The sequence below is a fragment of the Narcine bancroftii genome, chromosome 10, assembly GCF_036971445.1.
Source record: "Narcine bancroftii isolate sNarBan1 chromosome 10, sNarBan1.hap1, whole genome shotgun sequence".
NCBI lineage: Eukaryota > Metazoa > Chordata > Chondrichthyes > Torpediniformes > Narcinidae > Narcine > Narcine bancroftii.
This window is the reverse complement of record NC_091478.1, coordinates 53,193,048-53,219,549: the sequence shown is the minus strand read 5'-3', so window position 1 is coordinate 53,219,549 and position 26,502 is coordinate 53,193,048. Positions and strand designations below refer to the sequence as shown.

Below are 26,502 nucleotides of genomic sequence, written 5' to 3'. Positions count from 1 at the left end.
CTTGGCCTGCACTCACTGGAATTTAGGAAAATGAAGGGGATCTCAATGAAACATTTTGTATGTTGAAAGACGTGGACACTACTTTGTAGAAAGGATGTTTCCCATGGTTGATTGGAGAGTCTAGGACAAGAGGGCACCTCGGGATTAAAGGGTATCTGCTTAGAAAAGACATGCAGAGGAATTTCTTCAGCTGGAGTGTGATAAATCTGTGGAATTTGTTGCCACAGGGCAGTTGGGGGTCCTGTATTCAGATAGAAGAATCCTAGCAAAGAAAATGAGGCAACTTGCCTGCATTTAAGACCCAAAAATCATTTCTTGGTGAGAGATGTGATGTTAAGGATTTATAAGGCACTGCTGAGACCTCACAAAGGATTGTGAGCAGTTTTGGGCTCCTCATTTGAGAAAGGATGTGCTGATATCGGCCCTTGGCCTGTCCTCGTTGAAATTTAGGAGAATGAGGGGATATCTCATTGAAACATATTGAATGTTTAAAGGCATGGACAGAGTAGATGTGGAAAGGTTGTTTCTGTTGGTGGGAGAGTCTAGGACAAAAGAGCACAACTTCAGGATTGAAGGACATCTGCTTCGAATTTGGATGTGGAGAAATATCTTTTGCAAGAGGGAGGCAAATCTGTGGAATCACAAGCAGTTGTGATTGGTGTATTTAGGGCAGAGATTGACAGGTTTTTGATTAGCCAGGTTATAGTTATGGGGAGAAGGCAGGGCAGTAGACCTGAGTGGGAAAATGGATCAACTCATGATTAATAGGTGAGGTAGACTCGATGGGCTGAACATACTATTTCTAGTCCTATGACTTATGACCTTATGCACACATGTAAATGAGTTGGCACACACGCACATGTACACATTTAGGCGCTGTTCCCAGAAAGCTGTGAAAGCTATGGACTCATTCTGAACTTGTCAGTTGCTATTGACAGTCGTTCCACCGGCCAGGGGAGAAGTGAAGGGGATTGATGGTGTATGTGGCATTCTCTGCTCATTCTGAAACCATCAATTACTATTGATTGTCCTTCCTTTGGCCGACCAAAGTGAAAGGTATTGATGGTGTTTGTGGCATTCTCCACTCCTTGTATTTCCACAGGATCCTAAATTTAAAGGCAGGCTTGCAAGATCAAAACATAGCAGTCCAAGGTCGCAGCCTCCTGCCGTACTGCCACTTTGAGCTGGAAGACTCCAATTATATCAGCAGCCACAGGCGCAACCGTGAATTAAGTGGCCCCTGGGGAACCCACCCAGGGGTAACTCTGGACCCCAACACACGTGTCATCGAGTTTCAAGCTGTGGGATTGAACACGGTCAATACGAGGTATGTCCAAATGACATCAAACGGCCATTCTGTGAAGGGCCATATGCCAGTTCTATCAGGGTCCTGAACTCTCTTCCCCATGCAGCCTTCTCTGACCTGCAAAATTGCATGCTGTGGCCAACATGTGACTAGTATGGTCTGGGATTCTTAGGATTCATCACCTCCCTACTCATCTGATGAAGGAGCCATCTCCTGACTTACTTTTTAAACATAATGACCTGTCCAACTACCTTCAAAAATAAGAAACAGCAGCAGGAGTCAGGCATCCAACACATTGGGTTCAGTGAGATCCTTTTACCTTTTCCTTCCCACCATCCCAGGACCTACATATTCTTGATTGTCAACAGCTCCAGTTCTAATGAAGGCTCCTTGACCCGCTTCTCTCTCATTTGCTGCTGCCCACTTCTAGCAGTCTCTATTTCTGTTTTATGTCAAAGTTCCAACATCTGTCATTTCTTTAGTCCAACCCTAGTTGGATTTGATCTGGTATAACTTGCTGCTACTGTGTAAGACCTTAGTTACACCCCACATGGAATATTGTGTTCAGTTCTGGTTACCTCACTACAGGAAGGATGTGGATGCGATAGAGAGGGTGCAGCTAAGATTTACAAGGATGCTGCCTGGATTAGAGAACATGTTTTATGTGGATAAGTTGTGTGAACTTGGTCTCTTCTCCTTGGATAGAGGGGTATAATGTCATGAGACGCATTGATTGGGTAGATGGCAAGAGGGGGGCTAAAATGGCTAACATGAGGGGGCTTAGTTTTCAGATGCTTGGGAGCAAGTACAGGGTACATTTTTCGCACAGAGAGTGGTGGGTACATGGAAAGTGCTGCTGAGCAACGATGGTGGAGGCAGGTATAGTAAGCTCTTTTAAGAGACTGTTACGCAGCAGGGAAATTATAGGTAGTTAATAGAGGCGGTTATTAGACTGACAGAACACTGTAGGCTGAAGGGCCCGTACAGTGCTGTAGATGTCTGTTCTATGTTAACTTTAACTTCACAACTCCAAACTTCTGTGATGTTCAATTGACCCAGAAGTTACTGCTTTAACAAAAAAAAGAGTGCTTTAACTTTGTCACATCCACAAGAGAAGGTCAAGAGGGACCATGAATCAACTGGAGTTAAACAAGAACACCTTCAGATGTTGGGGTCTGGTGTAGTACTGAGATTATGGGGTGCGGTGCAGTGCACACATGCTAGGACCCAGCGCAGTACACAGATCCTGGCATTTAATGCAGTACACAGATGTTGGGGTCCAGTGCAGTGTGCAGATACTGGGGTTTATTGCAATACACGTTGCTGGAGTCTTGTTCAGTGTTTAGCTGCTGCGGTTTAGTTCAGTAAATAGATGCTGGGGTCTAGTCCAGTACAAAGCTTCAGGTGTGGTGCGGTGAACAGGTGTAGGGGTTTAATGAAGTACACATATGCTGGTGTCCAGTGCAATAGACTGATTCTGGGAACTATTGCAGTAAACAGATGCTATGGGTTTGGTGAATTACACAGATGCGGGGTTTAATCCATTACACAGCTGATGGGGTCCAGTTAAGTACACAGATGCAGGGATTTGGTGGAGTACACAGATGCTGGGGTACACACCAGTTCAGATGCTGGGCTCTGATCAGTACCCAGATCTTGGGGTCTAGTTCAGTACACAGATGCTGGGGTCCACTGCAGTACCCTGCTTCTGGGATCTGGTGAGGTATACAGATGCTGGGATCTGGTGAGATATACAGATGCTGGGATCAGTGCTGTAGGCAGATGCTGGAGTCTGGTGCTGCTTGGATCCATTGCAGTACATAGATGCTAAGGACTAGTGCAGAACACAGATACTGGGGTCTGCTGCTCAAAACAGGTGCTGTGGTCAATTCACAATACAGATACTGGTCTGGCATTCAATGTCACGTATGTTCAAATTCTTGGGTCTGGTGCACTACACAGTTGCTGGAATTTAGTGCAGAACAAAGATGTTGGGGTCTGGTCCATAAAACAGATGAGGAGGTCCTGTTCAGCGCACAGATGATGAAGTCTGGTGCAGTGTGCAAATACTGGGATCTGTGCATTGCACAGATGCCAGTGTCCATTGCAGTACACAGATTGTGAGGTTCAGTGCAGTACACAGAAGCTGTGCTCTCGTTTAGAATACAGATCTAAATTTAAATTTAGACCTACAGAGTGGTAACCGGCCATTTAGGCCCACAAGTCCATGGTGCCCAATTTACACCCATTTAACCTGCACCCCCGGTACATTTTGAATGGTCAGAGGAAACTGGAGTCCCTGGAAAAACCCATGCAGACATGGGGAGAACATACAAATTCCTTACAGACAGCTTGGGATTCGAACCCCAGTCCTAATCACTGGTTCTGTAAAGGGATTGCGTTAACCACTTTGCCAAGTGTTTAGTGCAGTATACAGATGCTGGGGTCAAATGCAGTGGACAGATGCTAGGGTCTGGTGTGGTACACAGATATTGCAGTATGGTGCTGTTCATGTATGCTGGGATTAGGTGCAGTGCACAGATGCTGAGTTTTAGTGCCGTACACTAATGCTGGGGTCTGTGCATTAAACAGATGCTGGTGTCTGGTGTAGTATACAAATGCTGGGGTTCTGATGCCCTACACAGATGCTGATGTCAGGTGCAGTACTCGAAAGCTGGGGTTCAGTACAAAACACAGATGCAGAGGTCTCCTTCAGTACCAGATGCTGGATTGTGTTGCAGTTCACAAATGCTGGGGTCTTGGGCAGAATACACTTGTTGGGGTTCCATTCAGTACACAGATGCTAGGCTCTGGTGGAGTACCAGATACAGTCTTTTTGTGCAACACACAGTTTCTGGGCTCTAGCACAAAAGTTAGATGCTGGGGATCTGGTGCAGTACACAGATGCTGGCTTTCAGTTCTGTATACAGATGCTGGGGGTGTGGTGCACTAAACAGGTGTGAAGTCCTGTTCACTCCACACATGCTGGGGTCCAATGTCATGTATAAATTCTAAGGTCTAGTACAGTATGAAGATGCTGGGGTTTATTTGCTGTACATAGTTGATGGGGTCTGGTAAAGTACACAAATACTGGGGTTCAGTGCAGTACAAAGATGCTGGGAAATAGTGCAGATCATAGAAGCTACAGTGTAATACAGTTTACAGAAGCTGAGCTCCATTGCAGTGCACTGATGCTGTGGCCTGATGCAGTATGCAGACACTGTAATCTGGTGAAGTATACAGATGCTGTGGTCCAGTGCAGTATACAAACGCTAGGGTCAAGGGCAGTACACAGATGCAGGGATTTGGTGCAGTACACAGATGCTGGTGTACACACCAGTTCAGATGCTGGGCTCTGATCAGTACCCAGATCTTGGGCTCTAGTACAGTGTATAGATGCTGGCATCTAGTTCAGTACACAGATACTGGGGTCCACTGCAGTACCCTGCTTCTGGGATCTGGTGAGGTATACAGATGCTGGGATCCGATGAGATATACAGATGCTGGGATCAATGCTGTAGGCAGATGCTGGAGTCTGGTGCTGCTTGGATCCATTGCAGTACACAGATGCTAAGGTCTAGTGCAGAACACAGATGCTGGGGTCTGCTGCTCAAAACAGGTGCTGCGGTCAGTTCACAATACAGATACTGGTCTGGCATTCAATGTCACGTATGTTCAAATTCCTGGGTCTGGTGCACTACACAGTTGCTGGAATTTAGTGCAGAACAAAGATGTTGGGGTCTGGTCCATAAAACAGATGGGGAGGTCCTGTTCAGCGCACAGATGATGAAGTCTGGTGCAGTGTGCAAATACTGGGATCTGTGCATTGCACAGATGCCAGTGTCCATTGCAGTACACAGATTGTGAGGTCCAGTGCAGTACACAAATGCTGGGCTCCAGTGCGGTACACTGTTGCTGGTGTTCATTGTAGTACACAGATGCTGGGGTTCAGTGCAATACACTGATGATGGAGTTCAGTGCATAACCCAGATGCTGGGATTCAGTGCAGGACAATATTGCTGGGGTTCAGTGTAATTCACTGATGCTGGGGTTCAGTGCAGTAGACTGATACTGGGGTTCAGTGCAGTACACTGATGCTGCAGTTCAGTGCAATAGACTGATGCTGCAGTTCAGTGCAGTAGACTGATACTGGGGTTCAGTGCAGTACACAGACGCTGGGGTTCAGTGCAGTACACAGATGCTGGGGTTCAGTGTTATACACAGATGCTGGGGTTCAGTGTAGTACACTGATGGTGGAGTTCAGTGCAGTGCACAAATGCTAGAGTTCAGTGTAGTACACTGATGGTGGAGTTCAGTGCAATACACTGATGCTGGGGTCCAGTTTAGAACACTGATGCTGGGGTTCAGTGCAGTACACAGATGGTGGGTTTCAATGTTATAAATGGATGCTGTGGTTCAGTGTTGTACTCTGATGCTGGGGTTCAGTGTAATACACAGATGATGCTGTTCAGTGTATTACATTGATATTGCGGTTTAGTTCAGGACACTGATGCTGTGGTCTGGTGAATTATACATTTGTTGGGGTTTATTGCAGCACACATTTGCTGTGATCTGGTGAATCACACTCTTGCTGGGGTTTGGTGCAGTACACAGATGCTGGGTTCCAATGCAGTATAACAATGCTGGGCTCTGGTTCAGTAAACCAGAAGTGCTGGAGAAACCTACCTTATATTTGTTGAACCCCTTCAGTCTGTCTGCTGCAAGGATCTCCCAATAATTTTAAATCAGCATACCCTTTCCAGTCCAACCTTGTGTCTAATATGCCAGACTGAGGCCATCTGCAAATTGGAGGAACAACATCTTGTATTCCATCTGGACACTTTCCAACTTGACGTCTTTAACATCCACTTCTCCAATTTCTGTTATCTCCCTCCCCAGATGGTTTCTTTCCAAATCCCTCTTTCCCTTCCTCCAGCTCTCCACCCCTTCCCTTCCTTCACTTATCAGAGAACTACCCTCTCCTCCTCTCTCTTCTCAGCTTTTTTTCCTTCTACCGTTCAACATGTATCCACCTTTGACTTCTTACCTGTCAGGCTGTGCTCTTGCATCTTCCCCTTCTCCCCTCCCCTCCCCTCTTCTATTATCCCCTCGCTCCTTTCTATTCAGACATCTGTCTATTTTTCAACACATAGAACCATAGAACCTTACAGTACAGAAATAGGCCCTTTGGCCCTTCTGTTACTGAACTACTTTACCTCATCCCACATCCCACTGACCTGCAGCCTGCCCATAGCCCTTCCTACCCCTCCTATCCATGTCCCTGTCCAAATTTTTCTTAAATGTTCAAATTGAGCCATATTCACCTCTTTGGATGGCAGGTTGTTCCACACTCCCTCCACTCTCTATAAGAAGAGGTTCCCCCTAAACCCTTCCATTCTTTATCCAGTCCTCTGGTTTGTATCTCACCTACCCTCATAAATTTAAATACCTCTACCAAATGGACTCTATTTTAGTTCCCCACAGGAGGTTAGGAAAAAAGGTGGAGGCATTAGCTATAAATAAGGAGGTAGTGAAATGGATTCAGCAATGGTTGGATGGGAGGTGTCAGAGAGTAGTGGTAGAAAATTGTTTGTCCAATTGGAGGCTGGTGACTAGTGGAGTTCCTCAGGGATTGGTCCTGGGTCCACTGTTGTTTGTTATATATATTAACGATCTGGAAGTAGGGGTGGAGAATTGGATAAGCAAGTTTCCGGATGATACAAAGATTGGTGGTGTTGTGGACAGTGAGGAAGATTACTGTAGCTTAAAAGGTGATTTAGGAAGGCAGGCAAAATCTTCGCTAGGATGCTACTAAATAGAATAATACCTAGTGTCGCCGAGAATATTCTCCCAGAATCAAAGTGCGGCTTTCGCGCAAACAGAGGAACCACTGACATGGTCTTTGCCCTCAGACAGCTCCAAGAAAAGTGCAGAGAACAAAACAAAGGACTCTACATCACCTTTGTTGACCTCACCAAAGCCTTCGACACCGTGAGCAGGAAAGGGCTTTGGCAAATACTAGAGCGCATCGGATGTCCCCCAAAGTTCCTCAACATGATTATCCAACTGCACGAAAACCAACAAGGTCGGGTCAGATACAGCAATGAGCTCTCTGAACCCTTCTACATTAACAATGGCGTGAAGCAAGGCTGTGTTCTCGCACCAACCCTCTTTTCAATCTTCTTCAGCATGATGCTGAACCAAGCCATGAAAGACCCCAACAATGAAGACGCTGTTTACATCCGGTACCGCACGGATGGCAGTCTCTTCAATCTGAGGCGCCTGCAAGCTCACACCAAGACACAAGAGAAACTTGTCCGTGAACTACTCTTTGCAGATGATGCCGCTTTAGTTGCCCATTCAGAGCCAGCTCTTCAGCGCTTGACGTCCTGCTTTGCGGAAACTGCCAAAATGTTTGGCCTGGAAGTCAGCCTGAAGAAAACTGAGGTCCTCCATCAGCCAGCTCCCCACCATGACTACCAGCCCCCCCACATCTCCATCGGGCACACAAAACTCAAAACGGTCAACCAGTTTACCTATCTCGGCTGCACCATTTCATCAGATGCAAGGATCGACAATGAGATAGACAACAGACTCGCCAAGGCAAATAGCGCCTTTGGAAGACTACACAAAAGAGTCTGGAAAAACAACCAACTGAAAAACCTCACAAAGATAAGCGTATACAGAGCCGTTGTCATACCCACACTCCTGTTCGGCTCCGAATCATGGATCCTCTACCGGCACCACCTACGGCTCCTAGAACGCTTCCACCAGCGTTGTCTCCGCTCCATCCTCAACATCCATTGGAGCGCTTTCATCCCTAACGTCGAAGTACTCGAGATGGCAGAGGTCGACAGCATCGAGTCCACGCTGCTGAAGATCCAGCTGCGCTGGGTGGGTCACGTCTCCAGAATGGAGGACCATCGCCTTCCCAAGATCGTGTTATATGGCGAGCTCTCCACTGGCCACCGTGACAGAGGTGCACCAAAGAAAAGGTACAAGGACTGCCTAAAGAAATCTCTTGGTGCCTGCCACATTGACCACCGCCAGTGGGCTGATAACGCCTCAAACCGTGCATCTTGGCGCCTCACAGTTTGGCGGGCAGCAACCTCCTTTGAAGAAGACCGCAGAGCCCACCTCACTGACAAAAGGCAAAGGAGGAAAAACCCAACACCCAACCCCAACCAACCAATTTTCCCTTGCAACCGCTGCAATCGTGTCTGCCTGTCCCGCATCGGACTTGTCAGCCACAAACGAGCCTGCAGCTGACGTGGACTTTTTACCCCCTCCATAAATCTTCGTCCGCGAAGCCAAGCCAATGAAAAAGGAAGGCTGGAGGTGTGGGCTGAGAAATGGCTGATGTAATTTAATACAGATAAGTGTGAGGTGTTACATTTTGGAAAGGCAAATCTAAATAGGTCATATGCATTAAATGGTAGGCTATTGAGATGTGCAGAGCAACAAAGGGATTTAGGAGTGATGGTAAATAGTACCCTCAAGGCTGATACTCAGGTAGATGGTGTGGTGAAGAAGGCATTTGGAATGTTGGCCTTCATAAATCGGAGTATTGAATTCAAGAGTAGGGAGGTTATGATGAAATTGTACAAGGCATTGGTGAGGCCAAATTTGGAGTACTGTGTACAGTTTTGGTCACCAAATTATAGGAAAGATATAAAAAAAATAGCGAGAGTGCAGAGAAGGTTCACGAGAATGTTGACAGGATTTCAAGGTTTGAGTTACAGGGAAAGGTTGTGCAGACTAGGGCTTTTTTCTCTGGAGCATAGAAGATTGAGGGGGGGTCTTGATAGAGGTGTTTAAGATTTTAAAAGGGACAGACAGAGTAAATGTGGATAGGCTTTTTCATTTAAGAGTGGGGGAGATTCAAACTGGAGGGCATGGTTTAAGATTGCAGGGGAAAATTATAAGGGGAACATGATGGGAAATTTCTTTACGCAAAGGGTGGTAGGGATGTGGAATGAGCTTCCGGCAGACGTGGTTGAGGCGGGATCATTGGTTACATTTAAGGAAAGACGGGATAGTTACATGGGATGGAGAGGAGAGGACTGGAGGGGAATGGTCAGTGGGACTGGGAGGGTGGTGATTTGTTACGGCATGGACTAGTAGGGCCGAACTGGCCTGTTCTGTGCTGTAAGTGGTTATATGGTTATATGGTTATATTGTTATATGGTTATATGGTTATAAATCTCGCCTTATTTTTCTACTCTCTAGAAAATAAAGACATAACCTGTTTAACCTTTCCCTGTCACTCAGTTCCTGAAGGCTGGGCAACATCCCAGGAAATCTCCTCCTGCACTCTTTCAATTTTATTGATATTTTTCCTGTAGTTTGGTGACCAAAAGTGCCCACAATGCTCCAAACATTCTGACAAAGGGCTCTCAAGCCTGAATCATTGCCTGAATTCTGTATGAGCTTCCATAGCCTTTTTGTCTACTGAACACAAATCAACTGCTTTTTGGTCTGAAAAACCTTCAATCTTTAGTAAAGCGCATTGAAACATCTGATGCCCTCGCATTGCCTGCCCACTCTCTCCAGCGTCTTATTCCCTGTGCCTCTCTCAGAGCCTTTTCCCCCCTTTTTAAATGTATATCCAGTGTCCTTCTGGATTCTGCCCTTGCCATTGATTCTACTGAGGACTGATGTTTGGATGCTGGGCAAATCAAGAGGGTTGAGCAGTTGGACGGGTTTTCCAATTAAGGCAGTGAAGGCGAGAAGATTGGTTTCATTGGTGAGCAGCTTAATACTGTAATAGGGTCAACTGAGGTTTATCTGTGAGGGTGAGATACCCTAAAATGAATGCATTTCCTCACAGCATCTATCTCTTGATCTCCAACAGGTCCCATCTCCATTTTCAATCCATTCAGGAATCAATATCCATCTGTGTAACCATACTGCCATCTACCAATTATAAAAATACAGTGCTCAAGTAGATCCCTCACTTCTGATTTTGGAAGGAGTTTTTTCCTCATTAATTTTCAGTCAGTTTATATTCTTTCATTTATTTCAAAAAGAGAACAAACGTCTTTGTTAGCCAGCTACTCCCTCAGATTGGGAGTGGGTGTATTTTAATTGATTTTAAATTTAGACATACATCACTGTAACAGGCCAATTTGGCCCTACAAGTCCATGATGCCCTATTTACACCCCATTAACCTACACCCCTAGTATATTTCAATGGGTGGGAGGAAACCGGAGCCCCCGGAGAAAACCCATGCAGACACGGGGTGAACGTACAAACTCCTTACAGACAGTGTGGGATTCAAACCCAGGTCCAGTCCCAATCACTGGCACTGTGGAGGCCAACGTGCTGCCTATTTGGGGAGACATAGGCTGAGGAATTCATTGGTGCTGTGCCATGTTTCTGAGAGTTGCTATTTCTTTCCCTGCTTTCAAGCTGGCATTGCGTTTTCTCTGCATGACTGGTGAACAGTGACCCTGTGCATTGCACAGGACCACACTGAGAATGAAAGGACTACAGGAAATGTCCCTTTGGGTCAGACCTCATGTTTTGGAAACATTGAGACCGATTTATAGGAGACCAAGCTTGCGGATATCATTACAGGCAGCCATTTAGAAATGGAAGAAAAGCACTGGGGCAAGGAAAACCTTGAAGGAACTATCTCAATTCAATCAGAGCAGGTTGCTTGAAGGAAGAGGAATGTCAAGGAAATGGAGTGCACAAAAATGGTGGAGAAACTCAGCACGTCACACAGCATCCATGGGAAGTAAGAGACCGTCGATATTTCAGGCCTGAGCCCTTCCTCAGGAGTGTGGAAATTCAGGTGGATATCTGAAGAAGAAGTTGGAGAAGGTGGGGAGTGTGGGTGGGGGCAAGGGAGGTACACTGGTCAGCAGGCAAGATAAAAGAGGTCACAGGATAAAAGAGGAAGAAGCTGAGAAGTGATGGGAGGGAGTGCAGAAGACTAAGAAGGACACCTCTCTGATAGGATAAGGAAAGGAGAGCAGTGGGTAGCTCAAGGACAAGAGGCAGAGGATTGAAAGAAAGCAAGAGACAATGGAAGGGAGTTAACCATCTGGTTGAAAACTGCTGGGACAGAATATGTTATTCTTCTAATTTACAGCGGGCCTTAATTGGGCAATACGTGAGGCTATATACAGACGTAGTATGTGGGATTTACGTGGTCACCCACTGGGAGCTCCTTGTTGTTGTAGCCATCAGAACAAAACTCGAGTCTGCCCCACCAGTAAATCATGAGCTGTTCCGTTTTCCCACTCAGTCCCACTGCCCTGTCCGCTCCCTATAATCTTTGATGCCCTGGATAATCAAAAATCTACCAATCTTTCCCTTAAGTATACCCAATGACATGATCTCCACAGCCACCCATGGCAACAGATACCACAGATTTACCTCCCTCTGGCTAAAGAAATCGCTCCACATCACATCTACTCTGTCCACGCCTTTCAATATTCAAAATATTTCAATGGGGTACTCCCTCATTCTCCTAAATTCCAATAAGTTCAGGCCAAGAGCTGTCAAATGCTCCACATATTCATTCCCAGCATCATCTTTGTGAGCTGAGCCCTCTCTAATTTCAACACATCCTTTATTAAATGAGGACCCCATACATGGTCTCAATACTCCGTGAGGTTTCACCAGTGCATTATAAAGCCTCAACATCACATTCCTGCTCTTATATTCTATTCCTCTTGAAATGAACACCAGCTTTGCATTTGTTTTCTTCACTGCCGACTCAACTTGCAAGTTTAGCTTCAGGGTATCCTGCACGAGGGCTGCCGGGTCCTTTGCATTTGGAATTTTCCATTTTCTCCTCATTTAGAAAATAGTGTGCCCATTTATTTCTTCTCCCAAAGGGAGACATTATATTATATTTCATTTACCACTTCCCATTTTCCAAATCTGTCTGTCCTTCTGCAGCTCCCTTTCTCCTTTACTCCACCTACCTTTGTATCAGCTGCAAACCTGACAACAAAGGCATTTATTCCATAATCCAAATCATTAATATACAACTTAAAAAGAAGTAGCCCCAACACCAAACCCTGTGGAACACCCCTAGCAACTGGCAGCCAATCAGGGTATGATCCCTGTATTCCAACTCTCTGCTTCCTGCCCATCAGCCAATGCTCTCCCCCACTATACTATGGGCTCTTATCTTAAGTAGCTTTATGTGCGGCACCTGATCAAAGGCCTTCTGAAAATCCAAATACACAACATCCACTGAAGCTCCCTTATCCAGCCTGCTGGTCACTTGTTCAAAGAATTCCATTAGATTGGTCAAGCAAGATTTTCCCTGAAGATTTCAAGATTCTTTTATTGTCTCCTATTAGGGAACCAGCCAGAATTATGGATAAGGAGAGGTCTGGTCCGCAAGTTGAGGTTCTAAGTTGGAGAAAAGCCAATTTTGTGGAAATGAGAAAAGAGTTGATTGGAATAAGCTGTTTTCTGGCAAGGATGTGTCCAGCAAGTGGATGGCCTTCAAAGGCAAAATTTTAAGAGTGCAGTTTGCATGTTCCTAGCAGGAGTAAAGGCAAAATTAACAGGCATAGGGAACCTTGGTTTTCCAAGAAGGTATATAGCAGGTTTAGGCAACAAGGAGCAAATGAGGTACTTGCAGTGTTTGGAAAATGTAAGAGAAATCTAAAGAAGAAAATCAGGAAGGAAAAAAAAAGAAGACATGAGGGTGGATACAATTCTGTATTATATTGTACTGTATACAAAACTATAAATAAAACTTAATAAAAGAAAACATGAGGGTGCTTTGGGAGATAATGTGAAGGGAAACCTGAAGGAGTTTCTACCAATATAATAAGAGTACATAGTGAGAGTACATTTAATATTGATATTGGTCCCCTGGAGGATCAGAGTGGTCATCTATGTGTGGAACCTCATGAAATGGGGGAGATCCTGAATAGTTTTTTGCATCAGTATTTACTCAGGAAGTTGGCATAGTTTCCTGAGGAAAAGGGAAGAAAAGGGAAACAAATAGAAGTGTCAGGAAACCTATGGAGAGTACGGAGGAGGAGGTGATTGCAGCCTTACAGTGGGCTGATATGATATTCACTCAGACCTTGAGGGAGACGTGTTGAAATTGCAGGGGCCCTGGCAGATATATTCAAAATGTTCTTAGCCACAGGAGAGGTGCAGGAGGATTGGAGGGTAGCTCCTGTTGTCCCACAGTTTAAAAAAGGCTCCAAGAATAAGCCAAGCCAATGTCAGTAGTAGGTAAATTATTGGAAGGTGTTCTGAAAGTTAGGGTATATAGGTATTTGGACAGTAGATTAAGACCAGTCAGCATGGGTTTGTGCATGGTAGGTTGTTTTTAACAAATCTTGTAGAGTTTTTCAAGGAAGATACCAAGAAGGTAGATGAAGGAAAGGCTATGGATGTTGTCTACTAGTACTTTAGTAAAGCCTTTGACAAGGACCCACATGGGAGATTACTAGGTAATCTTACTAGGTACCTTACTAGGTATCCATTGAGAGGTTGTAAATTGGATTTATAATTGGCTGTGTGGGTGAAAACAGAGAGTGGTGGAGGATGGTTGCTTCTCAGACTGGAGGCCTATGGCGAGTGGTGTGCCTCAGAGATCTGTGTTGGGACCATTATTGTTTGTTGTATGTATCAATGATCTGGATGATAATGTGGTAAATTAGATCAGCAAGTTTGATGATGACACAAAGATTGAAGGTATTGAGGACAGTGAGGAAGATCTTCAAAGCTTAACTGGGAGAATGGGCCAGTAAATGAATGATGGCATTTAATGCAGACAAATGTGTGATATTGCATTGCAGATCAAGGAAGGACATACACTATAAATGGTAGGTGGCGTCGCAGTTGGATAGGACTGTAAATAAAACTTTTGGTATCTTGGCCTTTATAAATCAAAGTGTTGAATATAGGAGTTGGGATGTTATGTTGTAGTTGTTTAAGACATTGGTGAGGTCAAATTTAGAATATTGTGTGCAGTTCTGGTCGCCTAACTACAGGAAGGATATCAGTAAGATTGAAAGAGTGCAGAGATTTACTAGGATGTTGCTGGGTCTTCAGGAGTTGATTTACAGGGAAAAATTAAACAAGTTAGGACTTTATTCCTTGGAATGAAGAAGAATAAGGGGAGATTTGACAGAGGTTTACAAAATTATGAGGGGTGTAGACAAAGTAAATGTAAGTAGGCTCTTCCATTTAGATTAGGAGAGGACTTGGCTTGAGAGTGAAAGGGGAAAGGTTTAGGGGGAACATTAGGGGGAACTTCTTCACTCAGAAAGTGGTGGGAATGTGGAATAAGCTGCCAGCTGATGTGGTGAATGTGAGCTTGATCTTGAGTTTTAAGAATGCATTGGATAGATACATGAATAGGAGAGGTCTGGAGGGTTATAGAATGGGAGCAGGTTATTGGGACTAGCTGAACAATGGTTGCACAGACGAGAAGGGCCACATAGCCTATTTTCTGTGCTGTGCTTTTATACACATGTAATAACAGGTGTAATATTACACAAAATTGCCTTTAGTCTGCTGTCAGAATTATTGGTCATCTGCAGAAATTGCCCGGTGTCCCTTACAGTCAGAGAAAGAGAAGCAAAAGAGAGTCCCTTCAGAGTCTTTGACTGTCCGTGGATTCACTTCCAGTGCTCCCACACCTCTGCAGGTCTTCAGTTTAAACCAGGGGTGTCAAACTCAAATTCACGGAGGGCCAAAATTAAAAACTTGGACTAAGTCGAGGGCCGAACTAAATATTTATTGAAAATTTTCAACAACATCTGCATGTTTTCTCTTCTTTCAACATATGTAATGTTAAGCTTTTTCTTATTAAAATAAATGTTTAATAATAGTTTTGGATAAACTCTTTCCAGAAGCATTAACAAATGAGAAATAAAATATTCAATAAATAATATTTCTCTATAGAGGATTTGTCAAATGTTGCTAGTGTGCTGTCGAATAGTAAAATCTGAGGACTATTGAGAATGTGGGAGAATAACATGATTCCTGAAACAATCAAGTGGGTGACTGATTGTGGGCATGAACTTTAGCAGGGTTATTTGCCATGCCCTTTTTCCATTGGTACAGATATCCTTTGATTTACACACTTTTCATGCCTAATGAGCTTGTATCCAGGTGCAGGACCATTTTTAACCAGGAATATATTTATCACTGTGACATGAAACTATTGGAAGATCGTTTTATCCTGAGATTAAAGTTCATAATACTTACTCAGGCCTGTGTGCGGGAGGGCGGGGTTTGCAGGCGATCGGGTTGGACAACGACAGTGCGGGGGCATCAGCTCTCGCTGCAGGGCGGCATCTCGGCGGATCAGGGGCCCCATCACCGTGAGTCGCGGGTCGGTCTGTGGCAGGGAGGGGGAGTGGGCAACGGTCCTGGCGAGGTCAGGCCCCCCCTGAGTTTCTGCCGGACCCCACTTTGACCTGCTGAGTTTCTCCCGGACCCCCTTTTCTTTCCGTGCCGGTGTCCCAGGACCTTTCCAGGGCAGTCTCCACGCTCAGGACCGCGCTGGGATCCCGGTCAGTGGTGGAGGAGCAGGTGAGCGCGGCTAATCTCGATCCAGCCCACGCCACTCCCGAGATTGGCGGGGGGTTGCACCCTACCTGCCCGACCAGCCTCACTCTCCACGTGTACTCCGGGCACCCGCCGCTGGTCCGGTGGGAAGGCGCAGGGCGGCCGGCAGCTGGCGTCCCCATCGCCAGGCGGGGAGCCTCAATCTTCCCTCTGGCGTCCCGACTCCATCTGTAGCTCCAAGAAACGCTGTGCCACTGGGGTTCCGGGCGCTGGGAAGCGGCCTTGGCTTCCCCTGACACCGGCCAGGCTGCGCTGCGGTGGGGGGGTGGGCGGGGGGACATGACTGTGGTCACCTTCCCAGAGGCCCATCTCAAACAGAGGAGCGCTGTGTCTCCACTCCCCACTCTACATGGATCTGCACCAGCTCCAGCATTGCCATAACAGCAGCTCCAGCATTGCCACCATGTTTCTATGTGCTTTGTTTTGGTGGCTTTGTCCTGTCTTTGCCTCCAAATACTCCATAACCTCATCCTTAACAATCGACTCAAACATCTTGACAGCCACTGATAATTTCCTTTCAGCTGCTTCCCTCCCTTATTGAATCGTGGGGTGAGACTTGCAATTTTCCTTCACTTGGAAGGGCTGTTTGGGCCCATGAGGGAGAAGGCATAGGTGCAAGTGAAGTGTTTCCTGTGGTCACAGGGGTTGGTACAGAGGAAGAGGTTGGTGGGAAAGGATGAAGGAGTTGTGGAATGAGCGGTCCCTGTGGAAGTGGAGAGGGGAGGAGACAGGAAGATGTGTATGGTAGGTGGGATCCCATTGGCAGAAATTATAGATGATGATACGTTGGATGCCGAGGCTGGTAGGGTGGCAGGTGAGGACAAGGGGGAACCTGTCCTGGACCTGTGCTCTTTGTCATCTAAATTAATGATTAACATGAAAACGTATATGCATTTAGCAAGTTTGTGGATGACATTAAAGTTTCTAGTATTGTAGATAGTGAAGATTTTTGCCAAAGATTGCAGCAGGATCTTGATCATTTGAGCAGGTGGACCCAACCTGAGTTCGAATCCCACACTGTCTGTAAGGTATTTATACATTCTCCCCGTGTCTGCACGAGTTTTCTCCGGGGGCTCTGGTTTCCTCCCACCCTTCAAAAATATACCAGGGTGTAGGTTAATGGGGTGTTCATTGGGCAGAATGGACTCAAAGGGTCTGCTACAGTGCTGTATGTATAATTACATTTTTAAGAAAAGACATCTCCATCAGTCAGAGTAATGAGTATTGAAATTGAGAGGTCATCTCCTCATATGGAGTATTGTGTTCAGTTTTGGTTATAGTGCTACAGAAAATAGGTTGTCAAGCTGGAATTATGAGGGTGTTCTCAGAACTCAGGAGCTGAGGCTATTGGGAAAGGTTGAGCAGCCAAGTGCTTTATTGTTTGAAGCACAGGATGGTGCGAGGTAGCATCACAAAGGTGTGCAGAATCATGAGAGGAAAAGATGGGGTGAATGCAGAGACTTTTGTTGGGTGTGGAGGAATCAATAACCAGGGGACATAGAATTATGGTGAAGAGGGAGAGATTTGACAGGAACTTGGTGGGGTAACTTTTTTACATCAAGGGTGGTGGGTTATATGGAATGAGCTGCAGGAGGAGATGGTTGAGGCAGGTGCTATTGCAATGTCTAAGAGGAAAATGGACTGCTACGTGGACAGAATGGATTTAGACGGATATGGGCCAAAAGCAGGCAGATGGGACGAGTGTAGGTGGGGCATTTTGGCCAGCATGGGCAAGTTGTGTCAACACGCCTGTTTGCACGCTGTGTTACTCTTTATCTCTGTTTAACTAATTTTAAAATTAAATTAATAAAAATACTTCCTGAAACTCATTTACTTTTTGGAACTAATATTAAATGTGGACATTAACATAAATAAAGTTTGAAGATGGGCTTCCCTTTACTGACTCAGCATTCAGTGTGGAGCTACCAACTCATCAGTTATAAAGTGGGTGCCTCGAACCCCTTGCTCCACTCCACTGGGTGGAGGGGGGTTCCACAGCTCATTGAAACAAAGTGCCACGTATCTGGAGCCTCAGCTTGACACCACCCACAGCTTCTGTATTTACCACAGCATTGCGCAGTGGAACAGGTCTCAAACCTCAATGAAATGTAAATGGTATGGCGGTCCGCCGCCACGGCGATTGAGCTGGCGCTCGGGGTGGTGAGTGCAACAAAACACTAGCAGCCCACACAGCTGCACTGGCCCCAACAAGCAAACCGGTAGGAGAATGGCAAGGGCAGCTTAAAGGCCAATGACCCCAAAATGGTGCTGGCCTTGCTGCGCAGCCAACAGATGGGGTCAGCGCATGGGAAAGAAGGGCACTGTTACGCAGGAAAGTACCTGTGCACTGGAAACCCGCTTTTGTTATGCATGTTGTGAAGTCAGCCAAGGGGGGGCCATGGGAGGAACAGTGCAAGTATAAAAGTCGGGCAGAGCTTAACCTGACTGCACTACCTGTGTGTGTCTTCTTTCGAGTAACGCGTGACTACAATTGGTGACCCCGATGGTTTAGATGGCATCTAAACCCAGCGATGAGCAAACAGGCAGCAGTCAATGCAGTTGCTCTCAAGCTGCCGACCTTCTGGACGTATCAGCCACATGTGTGGTTTGACCGGGTTGAGGCACAGTTCCAGATCTGGCAGATGACAGAAGAGTCCACCCGATATTATCATATGGTGAGCACCCTGGACCAAGACACAGCAGACCGGGTGGCCAACTTCATCCAGGAGCCCCCATCAGAAGGTGTGTACACTGCCTTCAAGGACTTGCTGATCGAGACCTTCGGGCTCTCACGATGTGAGAGAGGGGCAAGTCTGTTCCACCTGAATGGGCTAGGGGACAGGGCCCTGTCAGCTCTCATGAACAAGATGCTGGCCATCCTGGGAAAACATGAGCCCTGCATCACATTCAAGCAGGAATTCCTGGAGCAACTGCCCAAGGACGTCTAATTGCTCCTGGCAGACGCTGACTTCAGCAACCCCTGGAAAGTTGCAGCATGAGTGGATTTTCTGTGAAACAGAAAAGAGAGTGCTCGGCATCCATCGGGTTCGTCACTAAATCCCGCAGCCAGACCCATACATACTCGCCGAGAGAACAGCAGCCTCACAGAGGAGACGATCCCAACAACCAATGGTGATTCTACCACCAGAGATAGAGCACCGGAGCTCACTGGTGCAGACCGCCATGCATGTTTCAGGGAAATGCCGGGACCAGCCTTCACTAATGGCCATGATAGTTGGCCATCAAGACAACCTCCAGTACATTTGGGACTGCCAGTCCAGACAGCATTTCCTCGTGGACACAGGAGCAGAGGTCAGCATCCTGCCCCCGTCGGGACTTGGGCAATTGGGCCCCATGCTGAGGGCTGCCAACAACTGCACAATTTTGACCAATGGTACCTGCAAGGTCCAAATGCATTTGGGAGGCAACCTCTTCTCGTGGATGTTCACGCTAGCCGCAGTGGAACAGTCGCTCCTCGGGCCAGACTTCCTGCGTCCCCACAGCCTACTAATGGACCTCAAAGGAAGGAGATTGGTCCATGGCAAGACTTTTCAAACCATCCCCCTCAAAGATACCAGTCTCCCAGAACTCCACCTGGACTCCATGCTGAGATTGGACAACGAGAACGCCAGGGACCTGGCCAAGTTCCCTGAAGTGCTCAACCCCCAAATCACCATGGCGATTCCCCAGCATGGAATACAGCACCATATCCTGACCCAGGGCCCATTACTCCACACAAGAACAAGATGCCTTCCTCCTGAGAAGCTCCAGCTGGCGAAAGAAGAATTCAAGAAGCTGGAGGAGCTTAGCATCGTACGGCGGTTGGACAGTCAATGGGCTTCTCCTCTGCGCATGGTACCCAAAGCAACTGGGGGCTGGAGACCATGCGATGACCACCACAAGCTCAACAAGGCCACACCGGATCGATACCCCATGCCCTGCATCCAGGATTTTGCGGCTAACCTGCACGGGGCAAGGATCTTCTTCAAGGTGGACCTCGTGCGGGGATATCATCACATCCTGTTACTCCTTGATGATATGCCAAAGACATCCATCATCACCCTGTTCAGCCTGTTCAAATTCCTCCAAATGCTGTTCAAGCTAAAAAAAAACACTACACAGACCTTCCAGCGACTCATGGACGCAGTGGGCTGAGACCTGGACAGCACCTTCAGGTACCTGGATGACATCTTCATGGCGAACAGGAACCAACAAGAACACATGACGCACCTCTGCAACCTCTACACGCGACTGAGCAAGTTCAGCCTGACAATCAACCCAGCCAAATGCCAGTTTGGGTGGAGGCCTTCAACTTCCTGGGCTACAGGATAACCAGGGAAGGAGTCACACCACTACTCAAGCAAAGTGGAGGCCATCCAGAGGATACCTAGGCCCAGCACAACCAAAGTTCATCCCTCAGCTGCCCGGATCACACGGTCCTCATTCGCCCAAATGGCAAGAAAGGCAAAGGACATCACATGGGATGAGGAGTCAGTGGAGGCCTTTGTGAAGGCCAAGGCGTTCGAGCTAGAGGTTGGAGGAAAGACGGAGGTCTTCACCACAGACAGGCTGAAGCCGACATACCTGGATTCAGCACGCCCGGTTCTGACACCAGCAACATGCCGAAGAGGGAGGCTACTGAAAGCTGCAGAGACTTTTCCTCTGGGCACCAAGGACATTAACAAGGTCAATACCGCCAGTTCTGGGGGAGGGTCATTTGGTGGCCGATTGTGGCGGCGATTAAGCCAGCATTACGGGCGGTGAGCATAACTAAAGGCTAGTGGCCCACGCGGTGGCACTGGCCCCAACAAGCAAACTGGCAGGTGAACGGCAAGGGCAGCTTAAAGGCCAGCGACCCCAAAATGGTGCTGGCCTTGCTGTGCGGCCAACAGACAGGGACAGCGTGCGGAGAAGAAGGGCATTGTTATGCAGGAAAGTACGTGCATTCGGGAAACCCACTTTTGTTATGGATGTTGTGACACCAGCCAAGGGGGGCCATGGCAGGAACAGTGCAAGTATAAAAGTCAGGCCTGAGCCCTAATAAAACTCAGAGCTTAACCTGACTACACTACGTGTGTGTGTCTTCTTTCGAGTACAGTGGTTTCTTTCACTTAAATTTTATTTTAATTAATATGCACACTGTTTATGTTTCTATAAATTGAATGGAAAGATATCAATAAGATTGAAAGAATTCAGAGAAGATTGCTGGAACTTGAGGAACTGGGTTACTGGGAAAGGTTAAATAGTTAAGGACATTATTCCTTGAAGAATCAGAGAATGAGAGGAGATTTGATAGAGGTATTGTATACAAAATGTTGCAGGATATAGATAGTAAATGCAAGCAAGCTTTTCCACTAAGTTTGGGTAAGACAGGAACTAGAGGACATGGGTTAAGGGTGAAAGGTGAAATGATTAAAGGGAACATTTGAGGGGGAACAATCTGCCAGCTGAAGTGGTGAATGTGGGTTCAATTTTAACACTAAAAAAATGTGGTTAGGTATATGGATGAGAGGGTATGGAGGGCTATGGACTGGGTGCAAGTCAGAGGAACTAGGCAGAACAATTGTTTGGCACAGATTAGAAGGGCCAAAGGGTCTGTTTCTATGCTTTAGTGTTGTATAGTTCTAATAGAATGTGCTTTGGGTAAACATTTTATCAATTTCTTTTTTAAAAAATGAATTAATATTTTTACTCTGTTTCTGAATCCCGAGAGACAATCAGAGGCAGGGTAAGATGACAGAAGGTTTACTGATGTTCTGCCAGTGGAGCCATGATTTCTGCTACATTGCAGATGGGTTGCCGCAGTAACACTATGAGGAGGTCGGGATGTAATGCAGCTGGGAGAGGTTAGCGTGACGGTGGCAGGGCATGGACCAGCGCAGTGGGAGCCCAGCAGTGGAGGAAGAGGTCACATCATCCACGCTGTTCAGTGAACTCTTCACATTCACAGCTCAATATTCACCACTGAATTGAAAACCCGTTTAAAATTTAAGTGGATAGCTTTCTCCATTATTTCTAGCTATCAGATGTCAAGGAATAATTGTTTTTCAACAGGAAACAAATTCTGGCTCAGTCCTCTGAAACGCTTCATCTTTTCACACGGATCTTTAATGTATGCGATGATTAGCATTAAGCTCATTAACGTGAGAGTAAAACATAAAATCTATTGAAATGAATTCCAATGAAACAAACAAATGAGGCAGCAGATCAACCAGGATCTGGAATAAAAGTGAAATTAATAGCCTGGCTGTTGTTCAGATGCAAAGTGGACTGTTTATCCACATTATTTTCTGCCTTGTTACATCAAACCACTTGAGCAGTGAAAGTCCAGATTGGCAAACTTTATTTGGCTGATCAGGCTTAATTTACAAAGACCCATATTTATCTATATCATCTTCAGCAGTTTCTTGCTTTACTTTTGAAGACATACTTAATGTTTTTAAGTGACTCTGGTGACTGAAAACATTTTCTGCACAGCTCTGTTCAGAAATATTTTTGCCTACATTCATGGAGTTACCCTGCACAGGAATGGTCTATTCTCCCCAAGTTGAGCATGCTGATCAAAGTGTCTTCCTCAGCCATGTCTGGCCATGGCCTCATGCGCTGCCAAACCGAGGCCACTGCAAATTGGAGGGACATCACCTTGGCAGTCTCCAACTAGGCAGCATTAATACTGCCCGCCATTTTCTCTTCACTCCCCTCCCTGGTCTCTCTCTCTTTCTCTATGTCTCCTTTTCTCAAGCTCCTCCCCACTCTCCCTTCCTTCTCCTCTCAGAGAACTGCTCAGCTCCCTCCCACCACTTCTCAGCCTTGTTCCCTTCTATTCTCCAACCTGTATCCACCAATGACCTTGTAGCCTGTGCTTTCCCTCCCCCCCCCCAACCCCCAACCCCCAACCTTTTATTTCAGATGCTTGCTTGTCTTTCTTTTCCTATTCCTGACAAAGAGCCCAGGCCCAAATCGTTGGTTGCCCTTTATTTCCCTTGGATCCAATTGACACCTTTTGTTTGATGATCTGTACTCTTCCCTGCCCATTCTTCCCTCCCCTTCCTGCTCAGTTCCTGCTGCATTTCTATGATTTAGCTTGTTCCGTATTCCACCCTTTGTGTGAAAAACATGTCCCCTCACATCCCCTTTAAATGTTTCCCCCTCACTTTAAACCTATGCTTTCTAGTTTTGGAAAATAAGTCAGTGACCATTTACCTTTTTTATTCCCTCATGGTTTTACAACTCCATAAGTCAGTGGTTCTCACCTTTTTCTTTCCAATCACATCCCATTTAAGTAATCCCTATGCCATCGGTGCTCTGGTATGGGGTTGCTTAAGGCGATATGTGAGTGGGAAGGGAAGGTTGAGAATCACTACTCTAGACCCAATTGTTACTAAAATATTTTGCGTGAGAAAAATTGTCATTGGCCCATTTACTTTGGAGTTATGAAACCATGCACATAATGAGTCAATGACAGTGGATTTCAACCTTTTTCCTTTCCACCCACATACCACCTTAAGCAATCCCTTACTAATCACAGAATACCTATGGCACAGGAATACTTAAAGAGATATGTGAGTAGAAAGAAAAAGGTTGAAAACCACTGCCATAAGATCACCTTCAGCCTCCTTCACACAAGGGTAAACAGTCCCAGCCTATCCAGGCTTATCACTCAAGCACTCAAGTCCCAGCAACATCCTTTTGATCTTTTTTCTGTACTTTTCCAAGCTTAATCACATCCTTCGTATGGTATGGCAACCAGAACAATATTCAAGGTATGGTCTCACCAATGTCCTACACCAGTGGTTCTCACATTTCTCTTTCCACTCACGTACCACTTTAAATAATCCATTGGTGCTCTGTGATTAGAAAGGGATTGTTTAAGGTGCGATGTGGGTGGGAAGAAAAAGGTTGAGAACTACTGTCCTACACAGTCAGAACATGACATCCGAGTTCTTGTGGAGATAGTCCCTGATTTACCATGGTCCAGCATGAATTTTTGAAGTTATGATGGTTTGAATCCATACTTTTGATTTTGAGTTCCGATGTGTCCCCACACTTGTAATATGCTGCAGGCTACTCTCGCGCGATTCTGGGCGATGGCAGCATATTCACAGTCACTTTATTCCACATTCAACATGTTGAATTCAACATTTCATTATAAAAAATAGTAAGTGCAGTATTCTTTATCAAGTTACGATTTTTTCAACTTACAGTGGAAGTGTCGAAACATTGAGTGTACTCAATGCACCATCTGATGAACACAAGCAGTTCTGCAAAACACTGCAAAGGGCCCTCTCATTTAACTTTTATTTAAATTTAGACATTCTGCACAGTAACAGTCCCTTGTAACTCATGAGCCCATGCAGCCAAAATACCCCAATTAACCTACAACCCTCATATGTTTTGAGGGATGGGAGGAAACTGGACCACCCAGAGGAAATTCATGCAGACACAAGGAGAACGTACAAGCTCCTCACAGTCAGCACTGGATTTTAACCCTGGTCTCTGGTGCTGTAATAGTACAGCATGCCACCCAATTGTAAAAGTCTTGCCCTGGTTCAACTGCTTGCTTGTGTGGGTTGCATTCATCTACCATTAATATTGATGACAAACAAAAGTGGAGCGAGCACCTGTCCCTGTGACAGGCCTTCAACATGAGAATCAACCAGAATCACAGACGGCAATGAGGAAACGTACAGGACGGAGGGAGAGCAGCTTGTTGAGTGGTCTCATGGCAACAACATTATCAAAACCAAGGAACTGATTGTGGGCTTCAGGAGGAAATTAGGAGAACGTGAACCAATCCTTATCAAGGGCCAGCAGTGGAGAGGGGCAAGAACTTTAAATTCCTGGGTGTCAACATCTCTGAGGAACTGTTTTAGGACCTTCATGTTGATGCAATCACGAAGCAAGCTCGCCAGCAACTATACTTCATGAGGAGTTCGAGGAGATTTGGTACGTCACCAAAGACTCTCAAAAATTTCTATAGGTGGACCGTGGAGAGCGTTCTGACTGGTTGCATCACTGCCTGGTATGAAGGTTCCAATGCACAGGACAGGAAAAATCTCCAGAGGGTTGTTAACTCAGCCAACAACATCACGGGCACCAGTCTTTACTCCATCAAGGATATATTGTTACAGAGTTCTGTGTTTGTATTGGCCTATGTGTTGTGAGGTTTTGTATTGGAAAATGACAGTTTGCCATAGAGAGCCAAGGTGAAGGTGGACTGCTAAGAGTGAGAGAGAGTGGTAGACGGACTGGGTATGTGCAAAAGATGATCTAGAAATTTCCGGCCTTGGAAGACAAACCACCTCTGAGTGTGGCTGTGCAGTCGAAGGAGGCTCTAGCAGAGTCATTGTCTGTGTACTGACAATAACCACACCAGCAGTGTGAGTATAAGACAGCTTTAATAAACTAATATGTACACTAAGAGATATTGTTCCTCTGCAAGACAAACCTGGAAGGCTAAACTGTAGCTGTGGACTGCTTTATATACAAGGTCACCGAGATGATCCCTGGTGACCTAGTGGTGTAATTACATATCACCATAGGCACCACAGGCAGTTTGGAATGTTGGACATTTTAAAAGGGAGGAACGTTCCAAAGGCAGCCAGAAGGATCCAAACCAAGCCATTGTTCCTCTCTCGGCAAGCAACACAAGAAGGCCCCTTCAAATTTTGTTCTCTCTCTCTCTCTCTCTCTCTCTCTCTCTCTCTCTCTCTCTCTCTCTCTCCCCCTCTCTCTCTCCCTCTCTCCCTCTCCCTTTCTCCCCCTCTCTCTCTCTCCCTCTCTCCCTCTCCCTCTCTCCCCCTCTCTCTCTCTCACTCTCTCTCTCTCTCTCTCTCTCTCTCTCTCTCTCTCTCTCTCATATCTTTTGGCTTCATTTTACCAAACAAGCTGAATTTTGTTTATGATCTTTACTTCAAATGTAATCGAAGTTTTGTGAGTTTTGTATGTTTTGTGTCTTTTTTTCTGTGGGCTGGTTGGAAATATAACTTAGACTTTGATTACATATGTTATATTTAGGCTGGGGAATTTATTAGTTTTACACTGTTATAGAAATTTGTATATTAACCAGTGGACATTATTATAAAAGGAGGGATTTTGAATTAAAGTTTGAAGGTGAAATTTTGTTAATAAAGTAATTGTTCATCTTTACCCCTGTGTGATATGCCTTCTTTGTGGTTGCTGGTTTGATCTTGTAACAATATACAGGAGGTGGTGTCTTAAAAAAAGCTGCCTCTATCCTCAAGGAGCCCACCACCCAGGCCATGACCTCTTCACTCTGCTACCATCAGGAACAAGGTACATGAGCCTGAAGACGAGCTCTCAACTTCATAAGAACAGCTTCTTCCCCTCTGCCATCAGATTTTTAAATGGATTTTTTTTTAACTATCTATTTATTTGTTTATTTATTTTGAAATGTTATTTATAGCGATATTTGGACTGTGATGCTCCCACCAAGCCAAACTTGTATTCAGAGAAAAACGGGGAAAATCTGCAGTCAGCATGGTTGAAATGAAAATACAATGCTGGGGAAATTCAGCAGGTCAAGCAACATACTTTAAGGTTATGTATCTTTATCTTTGCTATATAATGACAACACCTTGAAGGCGAAACATTGGTTATGTATCTA

General features: G+C 45.8%; 1 protein-coding gene across 1 annotated transcript in view; it reads left to right on the top strand.

Annotated features, from left to right (window-relative positions):
• The window catches only part of hydin (HYDIN axonemal central pair apparatus protein), a 1,560,590-nt gene that overhangs the window by 1,333,944 nt on the left and 200,144 nt on the right, over positions 1-26,502 (top strand). The window contains exon 70 of the mRNA XM_069900939.1: positions 1,103-1,327. Coding sequence (XP_069757040.1) covers positions 1,103-1,327 — 225 coding nt within the window. The remainder of the gene's footprint in view (positions 1-1,102; positions 1,328-26,502) is intronic.